This window comes from Abrus precatorius, unplaced genomic scaffold (assembly GCF_003935025.1).
Source record: "Abrus precatorius isolate BTA unplaced genomic scaffold, Abrus_2018 Scaffold2, whole genome shotgun sequence".
In the NCBI taxonomy this organism is placed as follows: domain Eukaryota; kingdom Viridiplantae; phylum Streptophyta; class Magnoliopsida; order Fabales; family Fabaceae; genus Abrus; species Abrus precatorius.
The window spans coordinates 5701965-5725925 of NW_020874362.1; the positions used below are offsets into that span (position 1 = coordinate 5701965).

At 29.2% G+C, this 23961-nt stretch overlaps 1 protein-coding gene, 1 non-coding gene and 1 pseudogene across 4 annotated transcripts; 1 reads left to right on the forward strand and 2 right to left on the reverse strand.

The window, feature by feature from the left end:
• Positions 1-3692: 3692 nt before the first annotated feature.
• On the reverse strand, positions 3693-6961 carry LOC113857930 (annotated as a pseudogene).
• Positions 6962-13798: 6837 nt separating this feature from the next.
• On the forward strand, positions 13799-18503 carry LOC113857506 (pheophytinase, chloroplastic). 3 transcript variants are annotated; one of them, XM_027489481.1, is made up of 7 exons: positions 13799-14086; positions 14158-14268; positions 14339-14483; positions 16389-16559; positions 17054-17294; positions 17511-17602; positions 17798-18503. In XM_027489481.1, exons 1-7 carry the CDS (start codon positions 13999-14001, stop codon positions 18078-18080), a joined length of 1131 nt encoding a protein of 376 aa, XP_027345282.1. In that variant the 5' UTR covers positions 13799-13998; the 3' UTR covers positions 18081-18503. The 3 variants fall into 3 exon arrangements, with proteins under 3 accessions (XP_027345282.1, XP_027345283.1, XP_027345284.1); XM_027489482.1 differs by having other exon boundaries at positions 13812-14086; positions 14375-14483; positions 17798-18384; XM_027489483.1 differs by having other exon boundaries at positions 13819-14086; positions 14162-14268; positions 17798-18407.
• A 1984-nt stretch (positions 18504-20487) lies between these two features.
• TRNAE-UUC lies at positions 20488-20559 on the reverse strand. Its single transcript has one exon. It is a non-coding gene; the product is annotated as a tRNA-Glu (tRNA).
• Between the last annotated feature and the right edge of the window lie 3402 nt (positions 20560-23961).

Sequence of the window (23961 nt, forward strand, 5' to 3'; positions counted from 1 at the left end):
TTGTAACTTCTTATCTTATACTAAATTGCATTATGCAAAAAAAGAATGTTCTCTGACCTATGTTTGGGAATGAATCTATATTTTGACTGATATTTTAGCATAATTCTAACACATTTGATAAGAAAAATATATAAAGAAAGCAGAAAAACTCAGAAAAAGAGAAGGAATTGAAATTTTGTTTAAATTTGTAGTTATTTTAGCAATTGTGAAATTTTTGCTTAGGAATTAAGTTTTTAATCTTATTTTTGAAGGAATAATTTGAGCAATGATCATATCCATGGAGGTTTGATGACAAGGAAGAGGAAAGAAGCAAATCTGGACTCCAAAAACACAAGAATAAGAAAATACAGACTGGGGGTGATCACTATTGTCAGTGAAAGTGATCACTTCAGAGTTCAAAGAAGAAGTGAAGCCTGGGCGTTACCACTTTTATCATTAAAAGTGATAGTTCCAGAGAGGCAAAATATCAGGAAAACTCTGCGTAACCACTATTGTCATCAAAAGTGATCGTTCCAGAGAGTCTTCAACTTGACGAGTTGCGCGTAGTCACTTTTATCTGTAAGAGTGATAACGCACAACTACTTTGGCTCTGTGTTGTCACTTTTATCAGCAAGAGTGATAGTTCTAGAGAGTTCTCAATATCAGGACGTTGCGCGTGGCCACTATTACTGGGAAAAGTGTTAACGCACAACTATAAACCCTCTGCGTAACTACTATTTCTCATAAAAGTGATGACGTGAAAATCTGGAAAATTCTATAAATACCAGAAACGATCCGGAAAGAGGGGATTCTGTTCATTTTCAGTTTTTTTAGTTAGATTCTTGTTAGAGGAAGTGAGAGAGAGGAGTGGGGATTCGAATCTCATAACTTCACGAAGAGGAATTGGAGTGGAGCAAGCTTCCATGGCGATTCTGATTTTTTTCTTCTCTTCTTCTCTTTCTTTTCTTTTCTCTGCTGCCATGGCTGTGTAATTTGTTCATAGCTAGGGATTGTAGATCTGAAATGAATATGTTGAACTGATTTTGGATCTAAATTTCAAGTTTTGGAATAGATTGAGTGATTGATTCTGCACTTTACGTAGGAATTGAATGGAAATTTGATTAACTAATTTCAGAGGAACTCTTGTCAATGGAAATTGAATTTGTTCTTCAGATCTGAACCAATCACCAAGATTATAGTTTTCTTAGGGATAAGGAACTTTGATCTTGCAATCTTTTGGTTTCTTATACTTAAAGCAATGTTGAATTAAATCAGATCTAAGGAATTAGAATGTTTTAATTGAATGTTAGGTTCACTGAGTTAAGGAATTAACCTCTGAACAATAGAATGTGGAACTGATTGTCTTTCTTTCCAAATGCTTGTTAATTCAGAACTTTATTGATTAAACATTAGAGTTTTGGTGAAGCAATTCCCTAACTATGGTTTCCTTCTCTATTATCACATAATTGTTTGTTCATTGTTCTGTTTTCTGCAAGTTTATTTTACTTTTAATTGTTCTGGTTTGCTGTTATTACATGTTACTACTCTCCTTTCAATTTCGAAAAAGCTTAAATGGTTATAATTCTATGAAGTGATATTTGAAACCTAAATTCCCTGTGGAGACGATATTTGGATCTTAAATTTACTCATTACTTGTTGCAATCCTAGTGCACTTGCTAGTATTAGATTGCGAACAACATTTGCTTCAAAAGAATGGATTGAAAGTTCTTATACTAGCAAAAGTAAGGCTAAGCAAGTCACAAACTTAGTTTTGAGTGATTCTAGGTTTTTGAAATCTATTCAATATTGTTTAAAGTATGTAATTCCTCTTATAAAAGTATTAAGGCTTGTAGATGGTGATTCAAAACCAGTCATGCTATATATTTATGAAGCAATGGATAAAGCTAAAAAGCAAATTGCTAAAAACTTTCAAAATCAAGAGTCAAGGTACAAAAAGGTGTGGAAGATTATTAATATTAGGTGGAATTTACAGCTACATAGGTCTCTCCATGTAGTTGCCTATTATCTCAATTCTAGGTAAATAAAGTCATCATCAATCTCTTAAGATTTTTACACTTTTTAAAAGATTGGGTAACTTAAGTTGGACAAGATTTTCTATTGATCAACTTGAAAAATTTAAGACTGCTAAGGAACTTTTTGGATCGAACATGCCAAAAGATACTAGAGACAAGAAGCAAAATGATAGTTTTAAATTAGTTTTTTCATAACTTAAAGTTTTCAAATTTAAATTTTAAGGCAAATTAACCAATATATTTCTATGACATACATCTTTTTTTTGTTTTAATTGGAATTTGATGGGAAAGTTATGGTGGAGAGTGCAAAGAGCTAACCAAAAATAGCTATGAGAATTTTAAGTATCACATGTAATATTACGAGTTGTAAAACAAACTGAAGTACATTTGACCAAATGCATACCGAGAGAAGAAATTGCTTAGAAAAACAAAGATTAAATGCACTTGTTTTTGTCAAGTACAATCTTCAACTTGATATGAGATAAAAGGCTAGAGAAGAGAAGGGAGAAACTTATGATCCTGTATGTTTGTTTGATATTGAATCAGATGATAAGTGGATTACTGAAAAAGAAAACTTTTGCTTAACAATTGATGCTTCTTGGATAGATATACATAAGTGTCTCACTTTTGATGAAGGAGCTCTAAGCAAGAAGAGGAAGAGAGGTATTTGTTTAATGAAAAAATAATATAATTATAAATTAAAATTTATATATATATATATATATATATATATATATATATATATGTCCAAGAAACTTAAATGCTAGGACCAATAAGAAAGAAAAATCTATAGTTGGAGATGAGAGTCAAATTGAAGAGAATCAAGAGATATTTAGAGATGAAGAATAAGAAGAACAATAAGAGCCTTTGCCATTGAAAAATGAAGATGAACTAAATGATATTGATCTTGGAGACGATGACTAGATTATGTATTTAGAACTTAGACCTTTTAAATATTTTTAGGGTCGAGAACTAGAAATAGTGACTTGCTATTGGTTGCTATTATTTTTTAAAATTTTTTGAAAGTATATATGACTTGATTTATGTAGTCATAGTTTTTTTTTTTTTGTCATTGTAACTATTTTGAAAGTGTATATGAATAATTTATGCAATTACAACTTTTTTTGTGTCATTATAACTAATGTGTCTTGAATCTTTATACTATGTTTCATTTTATTAGTTATACAATGAAGTATTTGATTATAAAATGTCAATATATAGATATATTTAATTTTTTTTTATATTAAAATATTTTTTATTATAATTTTAGTAATGGTTATGATTCAATTCTCGATTTAACTATCATGCTATTAAATATTCAAACACAAAAAAGATTTAATTCTCCTTTTCTTTCCTTTCTCTCTTTTCTTTCCTTCTTCAAACCCTTTTCTTCTCTCCTTCTTCAAACTCTCAGACAAAGCCTTAATCATTTGGTAGAGCGTGGGCAAGTATCCAACTGGCCTGGGTGAGTATAAATGAGATTGCCAAGTTGAAGTCGACCCCAAAACTAATGTCAACCAATGATTCAACGGCATAACGATATCATCATGATCTGCGAAGAATATCGACAACTAAAATTTCAGTGTTGAAGCGCACGTCAAAAGTTCGGTGAGTGAGGAATACCAGAAACATATACTTTATAAATATCACTAAACTTCATTTAATTTAATTTTAGTTGCAAGACTATGAAACAACATACAGAATAAACTCAAGAATCAACAACCAATTCATTGTGGAGAATACTCATGGCTGCACAGCTAAGATTTTCAAACTCCCCCATGCATTTTTTGTACATGGAACAAATCAGCAGTTGATGATCACAACGTGGTAACTATTCTCATTCATAGGCAGGTTTAGTGTCAAAGCTGCTCAAGCAGATGGCAAAGGCTTGGAAGGCAGATAGTGGATAACAGTAATCCACCGTAAATATGTCTTTTCCAATCTTTCCAAACTGCAAGATTACCTTCTCTTGCTCCTCAGAAGAAACATTATGAGATGGATCAACAGAAGCTACAAGTTGAAAGTTCTTAACAGAAGCCACTGAAACACGACCCTTGAAGTTTAGGCACCAGCACTGTAGCTGCTCATGCCATCTGGGAGCCTTGTTTTTCAGTACTAAACTCTCAACTGAGCCTTGGCTCAATACTGGTAGCTCTGAACAGCTATCTGTTATTGGACCTTTTCCTTTAAGAGCCGGAGGGTGAGAAAAAGGTTCATCAAATATTTGAGGGAAAGATGTTGGAGTTGGGGCATTTCCCCCTTCCTGAATAGCTGAGACAGGTATGGAATTCATGATGCAATGCATTCTTCTTGGCCCTCTAGTGCAGGGAACATTCAGCTCATAGGAAACCGTCCCGACAAGATAGTTACATGCTGGAACTCTTGGTGACACCTGCTTAGAATTAAATCTCCTACTAGAATGACAATTAGGTTCAATTGTACCATCATCTGGAGGTTGACTATCGTATATGGTGAACTTGGTACCCAAAAAATTAGACCTGCCAAAAGTGCAACATCAAGTTGCAGGGAAGATGATGAGAGGCAAGGTAAAAATTGATAAGACAAGTAAAGCTTCTATGGCAACATATTTGTTGCTGGCTCGGGAGAAATCATCCGCAGCCAAGGATATGACAATGTTGGTGCCTGTTGCCCTTCTTATCTTCTTGGCAGCTAATAACAGCTTATTACTATCATTCTCCGCTGTACAATTAAAAAAAAAAACAACACGAGCTTCTCAAATATCATATCATGAACTAATTCTATCAAACTTCAGTAAGGTGAATCATCAAACAGATTACAAAGAAAGGAAAACAAAGCAAAATTTGGCTTTGACTGTATCCAAAGGTTTTTAATTAATTTCTATCTCATTTAAACACCTCTTAAATTATAAATATAAATAAGATTTTATGAAAAGCAAAGTGAATTCTGCTCCCCAATATATGAACGTTAAAAATAAAACACAGAGTAGTAGAGTAGTGTAGTACATTTGAGAATGGAGTTATGAAGATGAAGAAATCCAAAGAAATAAATGATGATGCAGACAACTACAATGTAAATGACATTAAAAAGTAACAAAATATTTCAGCATTAAACTTACATGTAACCAGACCAAAGTACAAAAGATATGTAGAAGTGTTTTTGTTCCTCCTGATAAAGCACTGCATTGAAGAATCACGAGGACCTGGCTATTCATACACATAAAAGAAAAAAGAACATAAGAAACATAAAAACCAACAGGGGAAATAAGTGAATGTTCCGACTCATGCATAAATGGTCGTGAATCACGTGTTTCTAAACATATACCAAACTGCATGTTTGGTTCAGCATCTAATATACTACGGACACATGTTTAAGTTCCAGAAACAACTATAAGTTGTGTTGAATACGTGCCTTCAAGGCATAGCAACGTGTAACCAAACACTCGCTAAGAAGATTATGGCTATTGAAAATTTTACTACCTGCTTCAACGAAATAGGAAATGTGATCCTTCCACATTGTTCAGGAGTCTTGACAATCTCTTTTGTAATAGACCTCCATGATTTACACACTGAAGCACAAAAAACAACAACAGCCCTGGCAGGCCAAGATGTCTCACTCCCTTCAACCCTCTGGATTATGTCCAAAAGCAATTCTGCTGGTAGATTTGCCCATTGTCCCTGTTGAATGGGTTCAAATGGAGTTGCATCAATATCTGGAGCCACATGTGACTTTGTCCGACTGAGCCGTTGCTTGCTTTCTGCACTCCTCTTTGACAGACTGCCTATTCCATTTGTGATCTCCTTCAATTCACGCACTATGCTTCTCAACGACATGTTCCGACAGCTTACCAATCTTCCTCGCAACACAAAACTGCACCAATCCAACTGAAAATAAAATACTTCGACATTCCATTTTGGTTGTGGGGAAACATACTTCAATGTGTTTTACATAGCTTTCTGATACTAACAAGAATACTAAGACAATACTAACAAAGAAGATAAGGCATTTGAAAGAACTTACAAAGAACGTATTTAGAACTGTGAAAATAATGTACAACCTTTGTATAAGCTCCTTTTAGCTTAGGGTCTCGCTAAGAGCACTATTAAAAGTAAAAAGAAAAAAAAATTGTCACAAATCACATTGAGATGCATATAAATTTACAAGAAAAAAATGCATTAATAATAATTTTTAATAACTTTTTTATTTTAAATTCTTTAACACGTGTCCTTAACATTTTTCGTTAACTTATTTTAATAAATTTTACAACAAAAAACAGTGAAAATAAGCCTTTTTACTTAATTCCAGCAAACTTCAAAGTCAATCTTATTATATATGAATAAATTCTCATGTGATTAGCTGATTTAATAATCGCTAGATTAAGCTGTTAATCCGATTGCACCTCAAATATACAATAATTTAATTCCTCGTAACAAATATACATGGCTCTATATTCAATTTTCAAAGCGTCAACAAGACAACAACTAGAAACAAACGAACCTCAAAATTAACAAAAATTTATGAATATCATCAAGGTTTTGTGCTTACCATTGACAAGGTAACACATACAAAAATATTGCACTAAATCATAATAATAATTCGAAAATTTACGGGGAGAAGCTATTTTTATGCACCCACAAAAAAAAAAAGAATAAAATTAAACAAAGCAGAACCATGGACCTAACAAGAAAAACAAGAAATTGAGGTGAAGAACGAGGAGATCAATCGAACCGAAAATTGCTAATTATGGGAGAAAGAGTGTGAGTGGGAATAGAAGGAAGCTTCTAGAACACGGATCCAAGATCAGAGAAAGACTCTGACTTTGTGGACACAGTAAAAGGGATAGAGTAATAGTAGTAAGAGTATCGGTAGTACCCATCGCTTACTCCTCCGCCTCAACCATCACCCAATACCGCCACCAACGGCTCCAAAGTAAGGCAACGGAATCGTGTCGTTCGAATCGGATCCACCCTATTTTTTTCACCCCGGTTTCCTATTTTTTTAATTTCTTTTTTAATTAATTTGTGCAAAAAGTGAACTATGATTATTGAATGGACTCTAGTGGAATAATGCTGTTCGCAAACTAAAATATATGAAAAAAAGAGAGAGAGAGAGACAAAGAAAACATTATGAAAAAAAGAGTAAATTATGTAATTAAAAAAGTTAAATTTAAAAAATATTAAAAAGTTAAGTTAAGTTATAAATTTATTTCATGCTTTCTTTACTTTATTTTTTACATGTAAAAATGTTACAATTTAATTCTAGATGAGTAAATATTATCCTATTAATCTTTGTCTTTTCACAAGTGTATTGATAATTTTAGATGAAAGAAACTAAAATATAAAAAAAATACTCACATATAAAATAAAGTATAAATTTTTAATTTATAAATAAATATCAAGTATAAAAATGAAATATGTACTCTAATCAGAAAATAAATAAGAAAAAAAATTTAGTGCACTAAAATTTTAAAAAGTTAAAAGTTATATCTTAAAATATATTTATCTAAAAACTCTTATACTAATATTTATTCATTTATTTAAAGGTATATATTTTTTTAATAATCAACAAGGCTAAAAGCCTAAAACAAACCTGAAAAAGGAAAACAAACCTAACATATAATATCTTAAAAAAATAAATTCTCATATCATTCTCTTTAAGAAAAAATTGAAGTTGTTGAAGGGATTCTCCAACAGAATTTCACCTGTAGACATATGAAAAGCCTAATTAGTAAGGAAATTCATAGCAATTAGCTTCATTAAAAACATGATATAAACTAACAATTCTATTGAATTGAATTAAATTTTTAATCTCTCTAATGATAAGATAAAAGTCTAAGAAGGACTTTAGACTTAGTCAAATTAACAGCTAATTTAGAATAAGCTTAATAATAGTACCTTCTAATTTCAGATATTTAACTAATCTTAATATTATAAAAAAAAACTCAAAGGTAAAAATAAAAATAAAAAATAAACAGTGACCAAGTCTTTAAACAAATCCAACACAAAACAATCAACGTTAATTTTTAATCAATCCACCGCATGTACTCCATCTAGTTTGTGAACATATACATCAATATTCATTTTGAACCTTTGAGAAGGGGAATAATGGAAAGAGAAATTGCATAATTAGTAGTAATGTAACTTACATGAATATTCAATTTATATATATATAAAAAAAAAGCTTTTAGATTAAAGAATTTATTATTCATGTTTAACCAAAGAGATCATATGACAACTCGAAATCAAATGTTTCTAATTATTAAAATAGTTTATCATCTAGTTTTTCACATCATAAAATGGTCATTTCGATAAATTCAAATAAAAGAAAGAAGACTAATTATTTTCATAAATTAAAAAATTTTAAATATCAGTTGCAAAAACACAGTCTTTAAGAACATGCATTATTGTTTCAACACCTGTCTCACAAACACTACAATGGTCAGACCATAATAAATCCCTAATATTTTTTTTTTCATTAATTAAGAGTTTACCATGAGTTATTTTTCAAAAAAGTTTTATTTTAAAGAAACCTAATCACTTCGAGACCAAATTAAATAGAGCATAATCTATAGTGTTAGATAAAATTGAATCAATCAAAAACAACATAAGTTAGTTTTAAAGTAAAATTGTCATCAAAAAATAGAAACTTGCAAGCAACGTTAGGACCCTTAAATAGATTAGGGGTAATTAAATTTCCTATTAATATTTTAGATTTAATTGATATAAAAAAGTTAATTTTGTCTCAATCTCAATCATATTTTCTAAAAAGAAAGTCACGTGAAGGTCAATAATAGATTTTAGAATTCTAAAAGTAAGAATATCAAACAGATTGTGAATCCTAAGAATCTAAAAGCCTTTCAAGAAATTTAGTGCTTAGCTCATCCCTAATAGCCTAAAAAAGACCTATTTAAAAAAAATTATACAATATATTAACGTAAGGAAGAACAAACATGATTCTTATATATATATTTGGTTGTCAAAACCTGAATCCAAAGATTATAGGAATTATTTATCAAAGACTATCCCAATTTAACCATATAAGTTAGATTAGTTTGATTAATGTCTCTAAAATCAAGTCCTTCCTATTCTTTTGAAAGACACAACTTGTTTCACGATAATAAGTGACATTTCTTATTAAAGAGGGTGAATCTTAAATAAAATTTCTACAAATTATATTAATCCTCATAGAGTTCCAAGGGAATAATCTAAATTTACATAATATAATTTAAAAATACTCATTACACTAACCTGAGATAGAGTGACTCTACCAACAAAATAAATAGAATTTATTTTTTAATTATAAAGTTTTTTTCCTTCTATTTTTGTCAATTAAGTTTGAAAATAGATTTTTCTTAGATTTTTTGCTAACAATAGGAGTACCTAAATAACAATTCAAATGTTCATACCATTTTATACATAAATGTTGGTTTAGAATATTCTTCTTCTCAAGATATATGTTAGTTGACAAATAGACTAAATATTTTTTCTTTAGAAATCTCTTCTCTTAAAGCATTACAAAATAAATTCATTACTGATTGGATTATTTGAACTTGGTCTATAGAAGCCTCGACCACAAGAATCAAATCATAAGCATAAAATAGATATAAAAAAAAATGTTAGGCTCATCTTTCTCAAACTTAAAAGGTCACCAAACACAATAATTAACTTTAAATTGGATGTGATAAGCTAATATTTTTTAGGAAAAGACAAAAATATATGGAGATTAATGATCTCTTGGACGAATATATCTGACGAACATAAATCTATCTAGCAATTCACCGTTAAAATTTATTTGGAAAGTAGGGAAATAAGCACCCAAAAGCTAAATCAGACTAAGATTTACCAAATTCAACTTTTTATAAAGTTTTTCTAATAAAATTTCATCTAATATCATAAGCTTAGTGAAGATCAAGTTTTAAAATCTCACACTATTTTTTATTTTAAAAGAGTAAACTAATTTCTGCAAAACAACTTAAATTATGTATTCCTTGCATCCTTGGTATAATGCTACACTGATTTCTAGAAATTAGATAGGTAAGATGATTTTTAATCATATTAGCTAATATTTTAATAACAATCTTATGGATAATATTACATAACAAAATAGGTCTAAACTCATATATATTTTTAAGATGTAAACATTTTAGGATTGAAGTTAAAATAGTTTGATTTATTGCTACAATTTTATAAGGATTAAAAATTTATTATTAATAAATTTAAAAATATGAAAATAGAGTAAATCACATTTAGATCTGAGGATATGTAATTTCTCAGACTAAACAAGCAGCTTTAATGTTATTTATAGAAATTATCCTATTAATATTATCAGCTAAAGATTTGTTAAGAATTTTAAAAGAAATTAGGTAGTTGTGAATACCAATTTTTTGTTGCTCTCAAATATTTTTAAAAAATATATTAAAAATAATAAAATTATTTTAACAGAAAAGTAGAAAACATTGAAAAATTAATTTGACTATAGAAAGGGAGATTCTGCATTGTGCATGTTTATACTAACTACTTAGAGTAAGATTTAAGCTTAAGAAGGAAAAAAAACTCAAGAGTATTATTCTTATATGAAATCCTAAAAGTAAAAATGAAGACCAGTATTAATACACAATTAAAAGATTTGAGAAAGGAAAGTAAAATTTTTAGACCAAAATTTTTTGAGAGAATAACAAAAAAAAAATTTAAAAAAAGAAGAAAATAGAAAATAGAGACACACAAAAAGATCAAAACAAGCAAAAAGTAAAAAATAACTTGAGCAACTTGAAGGAAGAATGACACAAAAATTGGAAAGTAAACTCAAAACTAAGTGGTTCATTTTATCTCAATTTCTTAATATTCAAATACAATGAAAAAGGAAAAAGAAATAACAGAAAAAAATAACGACATAGAGGTATGGGATGAAATGGGGAGAAGAATAAACAAGAAAAGAAGAACAGAAGGAAAAAAAGATTAAAAAATAATAAATGAAAAATGAAAGAAAGAAACTTATTGCATAATGACAACCTTTGCCATGGCCACGAACTCCATCTTCGCTGGTGTAAACCTCTTTTTTTTCTTTTAATTTCCTCTCTCTTTCACGTTATCTCTAACGAGTTGTGCACCAAAATTTATCCTTTAAACGCGTTATATTTTGAATGGGAAAAAAAGACACAACTGAATCCCTTTTCAGCTCTAGTATTTTGATGTCCGTGAAGTATTGATTTTACAAGTCGATTTTCGTAGATTCAAATATGCAACCGTGTTTCTGAACTGATTTGACATGCTTCTTCTTTTTAATATTTATTCTAATATGAATATTGGTTCAACACACCGAACCACACACTCCTAGTTCACCTTATGTCTTATATATTTTAATTTAACTGTAGCAAAGAAAAATATTCATTATAGGAATGTAATATTAAAACCTTTTCATTTCCTGTTGAGCTTGCATTTTATATTTTCAATCTGGAGAACTTTCATTTTCTTCAAACAATAATAATAATAATAATAATCATAATAATATAATAATAACAGAAGTAGTATTAAAGACAAAAAATTATCACTATATTTTCATTGTATTTTATTCATTTAATTATGCTGTTGTCTTTATAATTTTTTTTAGTGACACAATTTGGTTTAAATTTATTGTTTCTTTATTTTATATCTAATAAGTTATATTCCCTTTTAAATTTCTATAAAATAATTAAAACATGAAATAATTTATAATGCTAATAAATAATTTTTTTTATTGACATACATTATAAATAATTGAGACATTTGTATCCACGTTACTTTAAGTCTTTTGCAATATTAGTATACTCAAAAAGTTAATTCTTATTTTTAAAATTAATTGATTAAATTTTATTTTAATTAATTACATTTTATTCTTTAAAATTAAATCATGTTTTATTTTTAATTAATTAAATATTTATTTTATTAAAGTATATATTTTTCTTTTAAATATTAATCTTATAATTTATAAAAATTAATTTATTTATTAATTTAATTAAAAACCTTCTCATCAAAATTATCATATTAATGCAAGCATTATTGTATAGTATCTCTACTTTAACATGCTTTAAATTGTTAAAACCTTTGTGTATTACGTTTTTTATTGAAGATTTTGTTCGAAAGACTAAAATTCCATTAAATATTACAAAGTATAAATCTTTTGAAAAAAAAAATGAGTGAAGTTAGAGTGCTAACCTCCGATAAACTTACTTAAGATCTGAATGGAATAGACGTTTAAACTTGAATTTGGAAGAAGTTTAGGATTCGAGAGAGTTTTTTCTAGAAAGAGAATGTGAGAGAACTGAGAAAAATGAGAGGGAATGTTGTTTGATTCTAAATAAAGGTTTCTAGAATGAAAGTTTCTTAAATATCACTCAAAACTTATGTGTTCTCACTTGAGTGAGGTCGATTCTCGCCTGAGCGAGAAAAATCAGATAATAGTTTTACCCACTTTTTTAATATTATTGCCTAAGTGAGAGATATTCTCACTTGAGCAATAGATATTCTTGCCTAAATGAGAATGAGTCCATATAATTCTCTATTTTTTCTACAAGTTTGCCTAAACAAGCTCCATTTCGCCTGAGCGAGAAGACAATTGGAACGATATTATCATTTTTCACTTGAGCAAGACTCAACTCACTTGAATAAGAACGCTCCAGAATGTCTGGTTCAAAAAAATAAATCTTACTTGAGTAAGATATATTTCACTTGAAGGAAAAATTCTACACTAAATTTCATCTTTTTTTAAAAAAATAAAGGTAATAAAAATTTAGAACGTCACAAAAGATCTTTTAAGGCACTATTGAAAAAAAAAAATTGCATATCACTTGTAATATAGGAAAAAAAGTCAAGACAAATTCAAACGAATTTTAAATAATGTCATTAAAAATACATTATGATTAATCAAAATTTTAAAATATTAATTTTTAATAACGTGATGTGATCTATGCAATTGACTTCATTTAATAGGATAATATTAATTGTTATTATACATAATTTAAATTTTTACAAAAATAAAAGAAAACAAATAATCAAAATTATGTAAACAACAATCAATATATATATATATATATATATATATATATATCGGTAAGTTAATTTGATTTGAAATTAATAACAAAAGTAAAAACAACAATCAAAGTTGTTTTTTTAAAAAAAACTTTAAAAATAAAAATAAACATGTTCTTAATTTTTACTTTTCATTTTTATTATTTTATAATTTATATTCTTTATTAATTCATACCATGTTATTGACCGAAACTTTATATTAAATTTATTTTATGATTCATAATTTATATAGTTTAATATAAATTATTTTTTAATTTACAAGTCAGTTTTAATCATATCTTAATATTATTATTTTTTTAAAAATAATATTTTTTAAACATATGTTATTTTTATTAAATAAACTGATACGATACTATATTTTTATGTGTAATTAAAACGAGAATGACTAAGATTATTCAAAATTTTGAATTTTTAAAAAAATAAAATCATATTTTTGGCAAATAAAATTCCTATATATATATGTAATCTTACGTGTAAAATAATAATCAAAAGCATGAAATAAAATATATATTTTAAATATATAAATTGATTATTATTATTGTTATTATTATATATATATATATATATATATATAATTTTATAATAATAAGATATTTTACAAAAAAATTAACTCCAGCGCAGGTAAATAAGAGGGAAAAAAAACGATAAAAATTATAAATAATTAAATAAAAGTAAAAATAAACTAAAATCACAATCTCTGTTTAAAATTTGTCGTAAAAATGAAAAAGAACCAAGAAAATCCTTCCGATAGACTGGGAAACGACAATGCAGGGTCTGTAGAAAGAAAGAGAGGAATAAGCTGATCTGGGCGGCGCGCGTTTCTGGTTCGGAGTCTGCCACAACACTCAAACTTCACCCACCCCACAAAACACAAAACTCAAAACTCAAAACTCCCAATTACAACCTTCAACTTAAACACAACATTGTTTAGTTTGAATAAATCAATGGCTTCTTCTGTTTCTGCTCTCTTGCCTTCTGTTCGATTCCAACTCACTAAAACCACCCTCCTTCCTCCACTCTCTTTCTGTCAACGTCAGTCTCTGTAACACTGCATCTTTTATTATTGTTATTATTTTGTTGCTGAGTTTTGGTGTTGTTTGAAGGAAGCAAATGCGAAATGAACAGAAGGACTTTTGCGGTTAAAGGAATCGTTGCTTCAGGAGTTTCGGTCGTTGCTTCTACTATGACCGCAGAAGCAGAACCATCTTCGCAAGGTTAGTCAATGCTTCCTCACATTCGAGTCTGTGGTTTATGTTGAATTTTGGTTTATGCTTACGTGCACAGAGAAGGAGTTTCAAAGATTACCGTACAAACCAGAAGGGTACAATTATTGGACGTGGAGGGGTCATAAAATTCACTACGTAGTGCAAGGAGAAGGCTCTCCCATTGTGCTTATTCATGGTTTTGGGGCCTCTGCATTCCACTGGAGGTTTCTTTTCTTTTCTTTTCTTTTTTGGTTCCTTGATTTTATTTAGTTTTGGTCCTTATGCTTTAAAACTTTGGTTTGGTCGTGGTTGGCATATTGCTACTGGTCAGGACCAAAACCTAAATGGGATCAAAGTATATGCACAAAAAACCAAACATTTAAAGTACATGGACCGAAATAAAAATTGAGGTAAACTATGGGGAGCAAAATTGTACCCTCTCTTTTTTTGGTGTATTTCTAGTTTCATTGTTTTATTGCTTAAATTTGCCAAATAAAAAACGAGTAAATCCCAAATTAGTCCCTAAAATTGTTAGGGTCAAGTGTTTTTGTCATTGAGAATTTAAAATGTCTTAGATAGTTCCTGAGATTGTCTTTTGTCTATCAATTTAATCTTTGATGCCATTTGCCTTTAGGAAACAGTAATAGAATGTTGATTATGTGTATGATTGATCAAGTGGCAAAAACAGTGGTATATGGTTTTATTTTATTATGTTTTTCCTTTATTTTAGTCTCGGAGATTCTTAAAATCTTTCATCTCTTCGTCCATCTTTTTCTTTATTCTTCTTTAACACTATTATCATCAGAAACTATCGTTGCAAGAAATCAACCTCGCCACCCCATGGGTTCAACCTCCACTCAACTACACCTTCATAGACTTTCATTACCGTGCTCATCTTGCAATCTCAATAGAAATACTTTCCCCTTTATCAACTATATCACCATCATTGTGCATTATCACCAGTCTGTCAAACTTCTATAGTCTAATAACTTCAACACAAATCATCACTTCTAGTCATTGAGGCCATCTCTTCAATGCTAATTCGATTTTGGTTATTCTAAACTAATTTTCTATTGCATTGTGTTTTGGTGTCCATATAAAATTATTCATATGTTGGTACCCTTATTTTAAAGAACGTGGGTTTTTTACATTTTTTAGTTCAAAATTGAATCTTTCTCATCACTAATGATAGAGAGACTCCCTATTTGGTTGTGTGAATGTTGATTAGATCTTGTTTGAAGAGAAGAGAAAGAAAAAGAATAACGATGTAGTTTTGTTCTCACCAAGACATAATCAAAGATGTTGGAGAGGAAAAAGGATGAAAGTTAGTGGTGCATGGATGACTGGAGGCAATGGGTAGTGCTAAGGAGGATTGAAGAAGAAGAGAAATAAGTAAATGAAAGATTTTAAGAATATGTGAGACCAAAATGAAGAAAAGAAATATACTGAATAAAATATTAGTATTTTTATACCTCTAAATTAGTCTTTGAAATTGTTATGGTCAGACGTTTTTGTTTCTGAGAATTTAAAATGTTTTCAATGGTCTCTAAGATTGCTCTCTGTCCATCAAAATAGTTCTTGAAGCCATCATACACAATGTCATTTTTGCAGCATAAGCATTTATATATGTCACATAACGTGACATTTTAACATTCTATTGCAGTCTTCTAATAGTGGATAGCCTTAAGGACTAAATTGATGGGCAAAAGGTAATTTTAGGACTATCGAAAGTATTTTAAATTCTTAGAGACTAAAATGCTTAACCTTAACCTTCTTAGGGAACAATTTAGGAGTTTACTCAATATAAAAATCTGAAGAGCTGAAAAATTAAATAAGTGTGCCCATTTTTATGAGCTGTTTAGATTAGCTGTTTTTATTTTATCCTCATAAAAACTGTGCCGATATAACATGTAATGTGTTAACAAATATTGTGTAATACTGCCACAAAATGTTAATGGTACTATAGCTCCTTCTTGTAAGATAAGAAAGCTTGAGTGGTTCTGTTATGTCTTTTCGTTGTATGCAATTTTGATTTGAATTCAATGCTTCTTAGTGGCTTCAATTGTCAGTCTGATAAGTTCTTTTTTATTGGTGGAGTTAATCTTATATCTATATTTACATGTGTCCAGGTACAACATCCCAGAACTGGCTAAGAAACACAAGGTCTATGCCCTAGACTTGCTTGGATTTGGGTGGAGTGACAAAGCACTTATCGAGTATGATGCCATGGTGTGGAGGGATCAAGTAGTGGACTTCTTGAAGGAAATAGTAAAAGAACCAGCAGTTTTGGTTGGAAATAGGTAAGAACTAAATTACCTGGATTCACATCAAGGTATTAGGCTGAAATGTCAGACTCTTCTTCATTCCAAAAGTTTTAGTGATTGTTTTTCATGTGTGATTTTCCCCTAATTCTAAGAATGTACTCTCTTGTGTCTCTCATATTCTAGTTTAGTGCCTCTCTTTCAAGGCATGTACTAGTAATTATGTTATTTTCCCTTAGGAACACATATTTCATTAACTGAAAAAATGTCTACAAAATTATCATAACTCCTAAAAGTTATGATTAAAATTATTAAATAAGTACTATACATAATTTAGATAATATGTTTCAAGCTGTTTTGTTGTCTCTCTGAATTTTATGATTTGATATGATTCATGATTCACAATTCAAAAATTTGCTTGATGATTCAATATTTGAATTATGATTCGACAACCTTGGAATTGTCATTTTTAGAGTTTAGGGTTGTGCAATATAAAATAAAAATATGATATCTCAATCATGAAAATTTTTCAGCCTTGGAGGATTTACTGCTTTGGTTGCAGCAACTGGGTTGCCTGAGCTTGTCAATGGTGTTGCACTACTAAATTCAGCTGGACAATTTGGTGATGCGAAAAAGGAAAGTAAAACTTCTGAAGAAACACCTCTACAAAAGTTTCTCCTAAAACCTTTGAGGGAAGTTTTCCAGCGCGTAGTTCTTGGATTTTTATTTTGGCAGGCAAAGCAACCCGCTCGGATTGTATCAGTCCTAAAAAGTGTATGTAACTTGCTATCTTCAACTCATAAAAGCATATTTTTATTACCGTAGGAGTAGGATATTTTATATTAAGAATCATATTCTTGGAGGCTTGTCTTTGGTGGGGCTGCTTATTCCCTTTCTGCAAATTGGTTCTACTTTTTATTTTCGTACTAGTTGGTTTGCCCATCAAATACTGTTCTATGGCAATATGTTTGAATTAGTTTGGCAATACAGGTGTATATAAACTCTTCCAATGTGGATGACTATCTTGTAGAATCTATAACAAGACCAGCTCAAGACCCCAACGCCGGAGAAGTTTATTACAGGTACATGAATTGCCCTTCCTAATCAAACTTTTATGTGCTATGAATTTCTATTTTGGCTTCCATCCTGGTATATATGGGTTAGAAGCATGCTTTCCCATGCTAACCTATAGAAAATATGTTGGTAAACAAAGGGGATGCCGTGCTCTAATCCAACAAATCAGTCTTCATTGTGGTTTTACCCAATGTTGTCTACAGGTTAATGACACGCTTCATGATGAATCAGAGCAAGTACACTCTAGATTCTGTCTTGAGTGAACTTTCTTGCCCATTGCTGTTGCTCTGGGGTGACCTTGACCCTTGGGTTGGTCCAGCCAAAGCCAATCGAATCAAAGAGTTCTATCCAAAAACAACTCTTGTAAATTTGCAGGCTGGGCATTGTCCACATGACGAGATACCAGAGCTTGTGAACAAGGCTTTATTGGATTGGTTGACCATGATCACTCCTGAAGTGTCTCTCCAAACTGTTGAACATATATGATTTTGTAAAGCCAATCGAAAACAAATTCTTCATTAAGTTTTGAGTTTCAAGAAGTTGGTAGTAGTTATCACTTATCAGCACACATTGTGTTCAAAAAACCAGGTAAAGGATACTCAAGATAGAGGAAAATGACAAGAAGAATAGACTGATCACTGTTCTGTTCTGCATACTTGTACATCTTTTATACACAAATCTTTCTTTTCGTTAATCAACCAAGTTATATTGTTCGCACTCTGAATTTTCTCCTTCAGACAATTGGCACTTGTAAGTGTATCTGGCTGTTTTCCAATCACCTCACTTCGTGCTATTACTATCTTTCATATTTCTCTAATTTTTTCCATGCATATTTACATTCTAGTGTGATTTTCCCTTTAGGTGTAACCAAATGTTGAGCTTGTGAACTGAAAAAAAACTTCTCAAGTGCAAGAACTTTCTTTGTCATAGCTTAAATACTATGATGCTTCTGGTAAACATGGATTTTACAGAATTCAACTCAACTTTGGAAAGTGTGATGATCTGTCGATGTATCGGGGTTAACCATTGCAGGATCTAAGAAGCATTGTGCAAAATATGACCAAGAAAATAAAGCAAAAAAAAAAAAAAAAACCTTAAACATTAGTCAATTGAGTAACGAGGAATTATACTCTCATCAGCATAGCTAATGTGTGTAACAAGGACGTTGATATCCAACAATGTAGTTTGTTCTATCATGAAGCCAAACAGCGGGAAAGATTAACATAGGAATTGGTGGGGCTAGTTAAGAACACCATGGATGGGGAGGGAACATTGGAGATAAGAGCAGCAATGATGATGTAAAATTGATTAGATTAGTTCTTAATTTAATGTACAACATCATTTTAACGTTCACATGTCATTTAATAATAAAAATTAATATTATTTAACCATTAGTTAACATAAAAGAGCTAATTTGATTAATAATTATGTGAGAGACTAATGAGATAATTTAAATAAATAAAAGACAAATATGCAAGATTGTGCCCATGTGAAGTATTAATTTATAGATTTACTCTTATTTTAAATAGTCCAATTAGCTGCTAGTTTAGTTAGTTGAGTTATATATCCAAATAGAATGCTAAACATTTATATTATCTTCTTTTATAACTATCTTCTCTTAGTCAACATAAAATACAAGTTTTCATTAATTGCCTCTTTCTTCTCAATCAATTCTTCCCTAAACCATACACTATTAGTATCATCTCTTAGAGTTTTATATATATTTTTTCTCAATTGTTATTACTTAATGTTTTTAATAAAATGGTGACAATGCATTTTGAAAATATATTCTCATTCGAACTACTTAAACTCCTTATCTTATTTGATTGTTAATACAAAACAGTTCTCATGTTTTTACATTTGATTTTCATAAATATAAATGTTAACGTATTGTATTAAAATAATAATTAATTTATAGTTAATTTTCTCCTCTCGACTATCTTAAAAACCTAAATAAATAATTTTTCAGGTAGATTAAAAATTCATATTTATTTAAAAGTAATAAGCTTTACATTTTAAAATATAAAAAAATTATACTCAATTTCAAACATTTGAATCTTCCTGTAATGTAATTTTATAAAAAATAGATAATTAATTAATCAAAATTGATAAAAAAAATAATTATATTATAAATTTATATTATATTCTAAAATTACCTATAACGTTAAATAATTAAATGAATGACTCATATATTAAATAAATGAATATATCCATTTATATAAGTAATAATTAAATATCACAAATTTTATAATAAATAATTGTATAAAAATAATTTAACAATTAATATATTTACAAATAAATCTTTGTTATTTATAATTTCTTAAAAGTAAGTATTTTCTATGGTAGTCCAAAATTTGAAAAGGTTTTTAAACCTTCTTTGTTAGTCCAATAATGCAATGACACGTGTCTTTTAATAATACATGCTATTATTGAATTATTAGACTAATAATATTAAACTTATTTACATATAAAGACTTCTTGAATCAACCCATGTGTTGAATGTGAACCAATCACATGACTATAGCTACCTTTCCAGTAAAATCCTATTAATATAAAGCTGACATGAAAGAGGAATTAGCTTTAGTTCTTCTTAAGCACTATACATAAGAGACTACTTCGATTAAACAAAAGGAAGTAGGCTTCAATCTTCCGTAATGTCCATGCTAACAAAAAGTTTCTACAACGGGATTAAGGATTAAGTTTTACCCTAAATTGAAAAGATAACAAGGATAATTATCTATCATAATTAATTTAATTTAATTATTATATATACTATAATTATTTTAAAAACAAAAAAAAATATTTTTTTAATAACGCAGTGTTAGTAAACAGTTAGCTTATAAATTCGAAAAACTGGAAGTAATATCACAAAAACAATAAATAATTAAAAATTTTCCATTGCCGGGAATCGAACCCGGGTCTCCTGGGTGAAAGCCAGACATCCTAACCGCTGGACGACAATGGAGTTAATGGTCATAAATTAAATAACTATTTATTATAGGATGCCACTTGCACGTTTTTATTTTATATTTTTATATATAAATAAAGTTATTTTTGAGAATCCATGAAAGTGGTATTCCACTCACGAACGGTCATGGTTGACCAAGAGATTTCATTATTCACAGTAGATTTTAATGTTAAATGGCCCCAATATTCAATCATTTTATATCTACATGCTATAATATTATGTAAAATGCTAGTCAAGTCATCATAGTCTCTCTCCGTCAATAATGTCCTTCAAATGTTCCCCGACACAGTTTAAGATGTTTTTGCTTTGCCATGAACAAGTAAAGTGAAACCCAACTTCAACTCACAATTCACAAAGTCAAGATGCATTAAAACGGAAGCCAATATCTTCAGTAAAGTTAAAGCTGCCAATTAAACTTGTATTATTTATATACCATTTTTTTATGGACAATGTCACAGTTCCATGGAGACAGTTTATTTCCTTTTTAAAAAGACCAAAGAGATTGCTCATTAACATAAAAATTTTATAGACATTGCGTTTCATAAATTTATATATCATTTTAGATTTTACCTTTTCGAAATTTTACTAAAAAATTTCGTTATTAATAATATAAAATGTCAATGCTAATAAATCACTAATATTAACTCTAAAGATTTGTACTATATATTATACTAATAAATTACTAGTTCTATTAATAAAAATATTTATATTATTAATACATCAAATATTGGTATAATGTATTATTTACTATTATAAATCTTGAAACTCTATTGATTTTTTTTTTTTAACATTTCAACACACCTGCACGCATGGGCATGTATATGTATGCTGTAATCATGATATTGTCCAATAAAAAGCAGTGTAATTTATTCTAGGATATAATTTTATATTTTATCTCTTTTTCTGGGAATACAATTCATCCTTAAAACAGGTGAAAGATCTCATAATTTGATTAGGAGGGGTACAAAAATAGATTAGACCTAACGTGGCATAATCGATTAGTAGAACACTTCCATAAAAATAGTGGAAGATTATTTTATACGTATAGGATTATAACTATAAGTACAATAGATAGGGCAACGATTAATATATGCACTATTAAACCAATTAAGTGGGAGCGTGATGCCTCTACAAATACGAGCTTTGGTAGACGTGACTCAAAATAAAGTAGAAGACATATGGGCCCCCCTAAACTCCTTCCTTTCTTTGAATTTGATAATTGGCGTCACCCTTCAAGTGGACCTTTCTATTCTCTACCATTTCTTCATTTCAAATCATCTTAAACAGTAACACTGCTTTAAAGAATAATCCTTAGAGCTAAATGACAGAATCACCCTTGGCACAAAAAGCTCCCTCCAATGTGATTGGTCACCAATAAAAAAGCAATGCTTCCGTTTTATTAGATTTGAATCTTACCTTTTTCTTTATTTTCCTTTTCTTTTCTTCTTAATTTGAATTGTTTTCTAGTTAGCAGATAGAAGAATTCTGTGGATCTTAGGACCTGAAATCACTATAAAATTCAGTTTAAGGTAAAAACCATTTTATACTTATTATTTGCATATATGCAGTTAAAATATTTTCAAATAGAATATATGTTCATTTTATTTTTTTAAATTATAAGTATTGATAACATGAAGTTTTTTACTTTACAAAATATTTATTTTAATTTTTTAATATTGGACCGTTTTATTTTTTTATTTTTATATAAAAACTAAAATAAATATTATTTTTGTGAAGTCAAGATTAAAATAATATTTTTAAAGTACGAGAATAATGTAATTGAACTTATAATTAAGAGATTAAAGTAAAAAAAAATTATTTTAAATGTATTTGATAAAATAAAAAAATGACGAAAGAGGGTTAGGTAAACAACGTCGTCTTCCCATATGGGTGTTAAATGTTGATGCCCTGATGAGCTAAACGGAGGCAAACACGAAAGTGACGAAAAGATTAAAAGAAAACACCTCAATGTTCTTTGTCTGGTCATTCCACGGAAAGAGAATGTTGAATAACTAAATTATATTCATAATTTAAGATTCCCAAGACTACTTTCGTTTCTTAGTGTCATGTGGACTGTCGTTGTCCCTTTCAAACATACGCTCAAACACAGATTGTTACAGTGTACTGATAAATATCACCATTATTTAGTTAATTTTATTTTTACATTTTCTTATTTTATATGAAATATGAATTTGAGTAATGACTTTTTAAATTGATGAAAAATAAGTTAATGTAGACATAGATAATAATAAAAACCTTACATGAATATTATTAAGTTTAATGTTGAAAAAAGTAACTTCATGAAACCAAAGAAACAAGTCCTTTTCTGTTCAATTCTTGCATTCAATTCATGATTGATGTTTTTTAACCAAAATTAAAATCTGTATAAGCATGGTGCCACAAATAAAATGAGAACATTTCTTTTTTCAAAAAAGAAAAAAACTAAAAGATGTGTCAACAACTAACAGCTGTCACCAAAAGATGTTGGATGGATTATTATTATTCATTCAATAACAAATAATAATCTAATTTAAGCTATTTATTCAACAGTTCTAGCTGTTGATGAATTCAATTGATTTGAATTTTAGCAAGTAAAGTTAAACTTAATCTCTAACACCCCCCAAGGTCCCTTCAAGCCAACATTAAGCCGAAAGCAACAATTTCAGCGAGTGGCCCCTCTAATTCTTGTCCACTCAGCCATGGCTACAGCTTTTGACATCTATTTAAGACCGTCGTTGGCCATAAGTTTGATTATGAAATTTCCTATCACAATCAGAACCTTCTCAAGGTGATACTTTAGTATGGATATGCCTATTAATTTCGTGAGAACTGTGCGAACCAATTGTTTTCAATATACTCTTTGGAATCATTGAATGAAATTTATTAAAAAAATATAGATAAAAATGTTTAAATTCAAAATAATATTTATATACTTTTTGATAAATTCTAAAAGAATATTTTTAGCTGTTCCCAGCACACTCTACCCTTTCAATTCTCTCTCCCACTGAAAATAAAAGGTTCGTAACGAGATTGTTTCATTTCTAGAGTACTATGGTAATGATCATAATAATTTTATTTTTCATATGATGTAATAAACATAATCTTCGTTCACAGATCATGGCGCGTGTGCATATTAGATGTACATAGAACATTTTATATAATTATTTAAACTTGTTACTCAAGTGTTATTGAATATAAGGATACTTGTTCTCAGACACATTTTCTTGTATTATATTGGCTGGGCGTGACTTCCGGGATTTTAAAGTGGCATTTCGGATAATGATTGGCAGAAAGTGTGGGTTTATCATGATATCTATACGTACTGGCTCAATTATATGGGTCACAACTGTTTTGACAAGATTGTGAATTAAAGCTTCAACATGATCATGCTGTTATTTC

Excerpts from the sequence above, each read along its gene's own strand:
- LOC113857506 (XM_027489481.1), top strand. The coding sequence starts at position 13,999 with ATGGCTTCTTCTGTTTCTGCTCTCTTGCCTTCTGTTCGATTCCAACTC. Across the intron at positions 14,269-14,338 it reads AGCAGAACCATCTTCGCAAG|AGAAGGAGTTTCAAAGATTA; the intron begins GTTAGTCAATGC and ends TTACGTGCACAG. Across the intron at positions 17,603-17,797 it reads GCCGGAGAAGTTTATTACAG|GTTAATGACACGCTTCATGA; the intron begins GTACATGAATTG and ends TGTTGTCTACAG.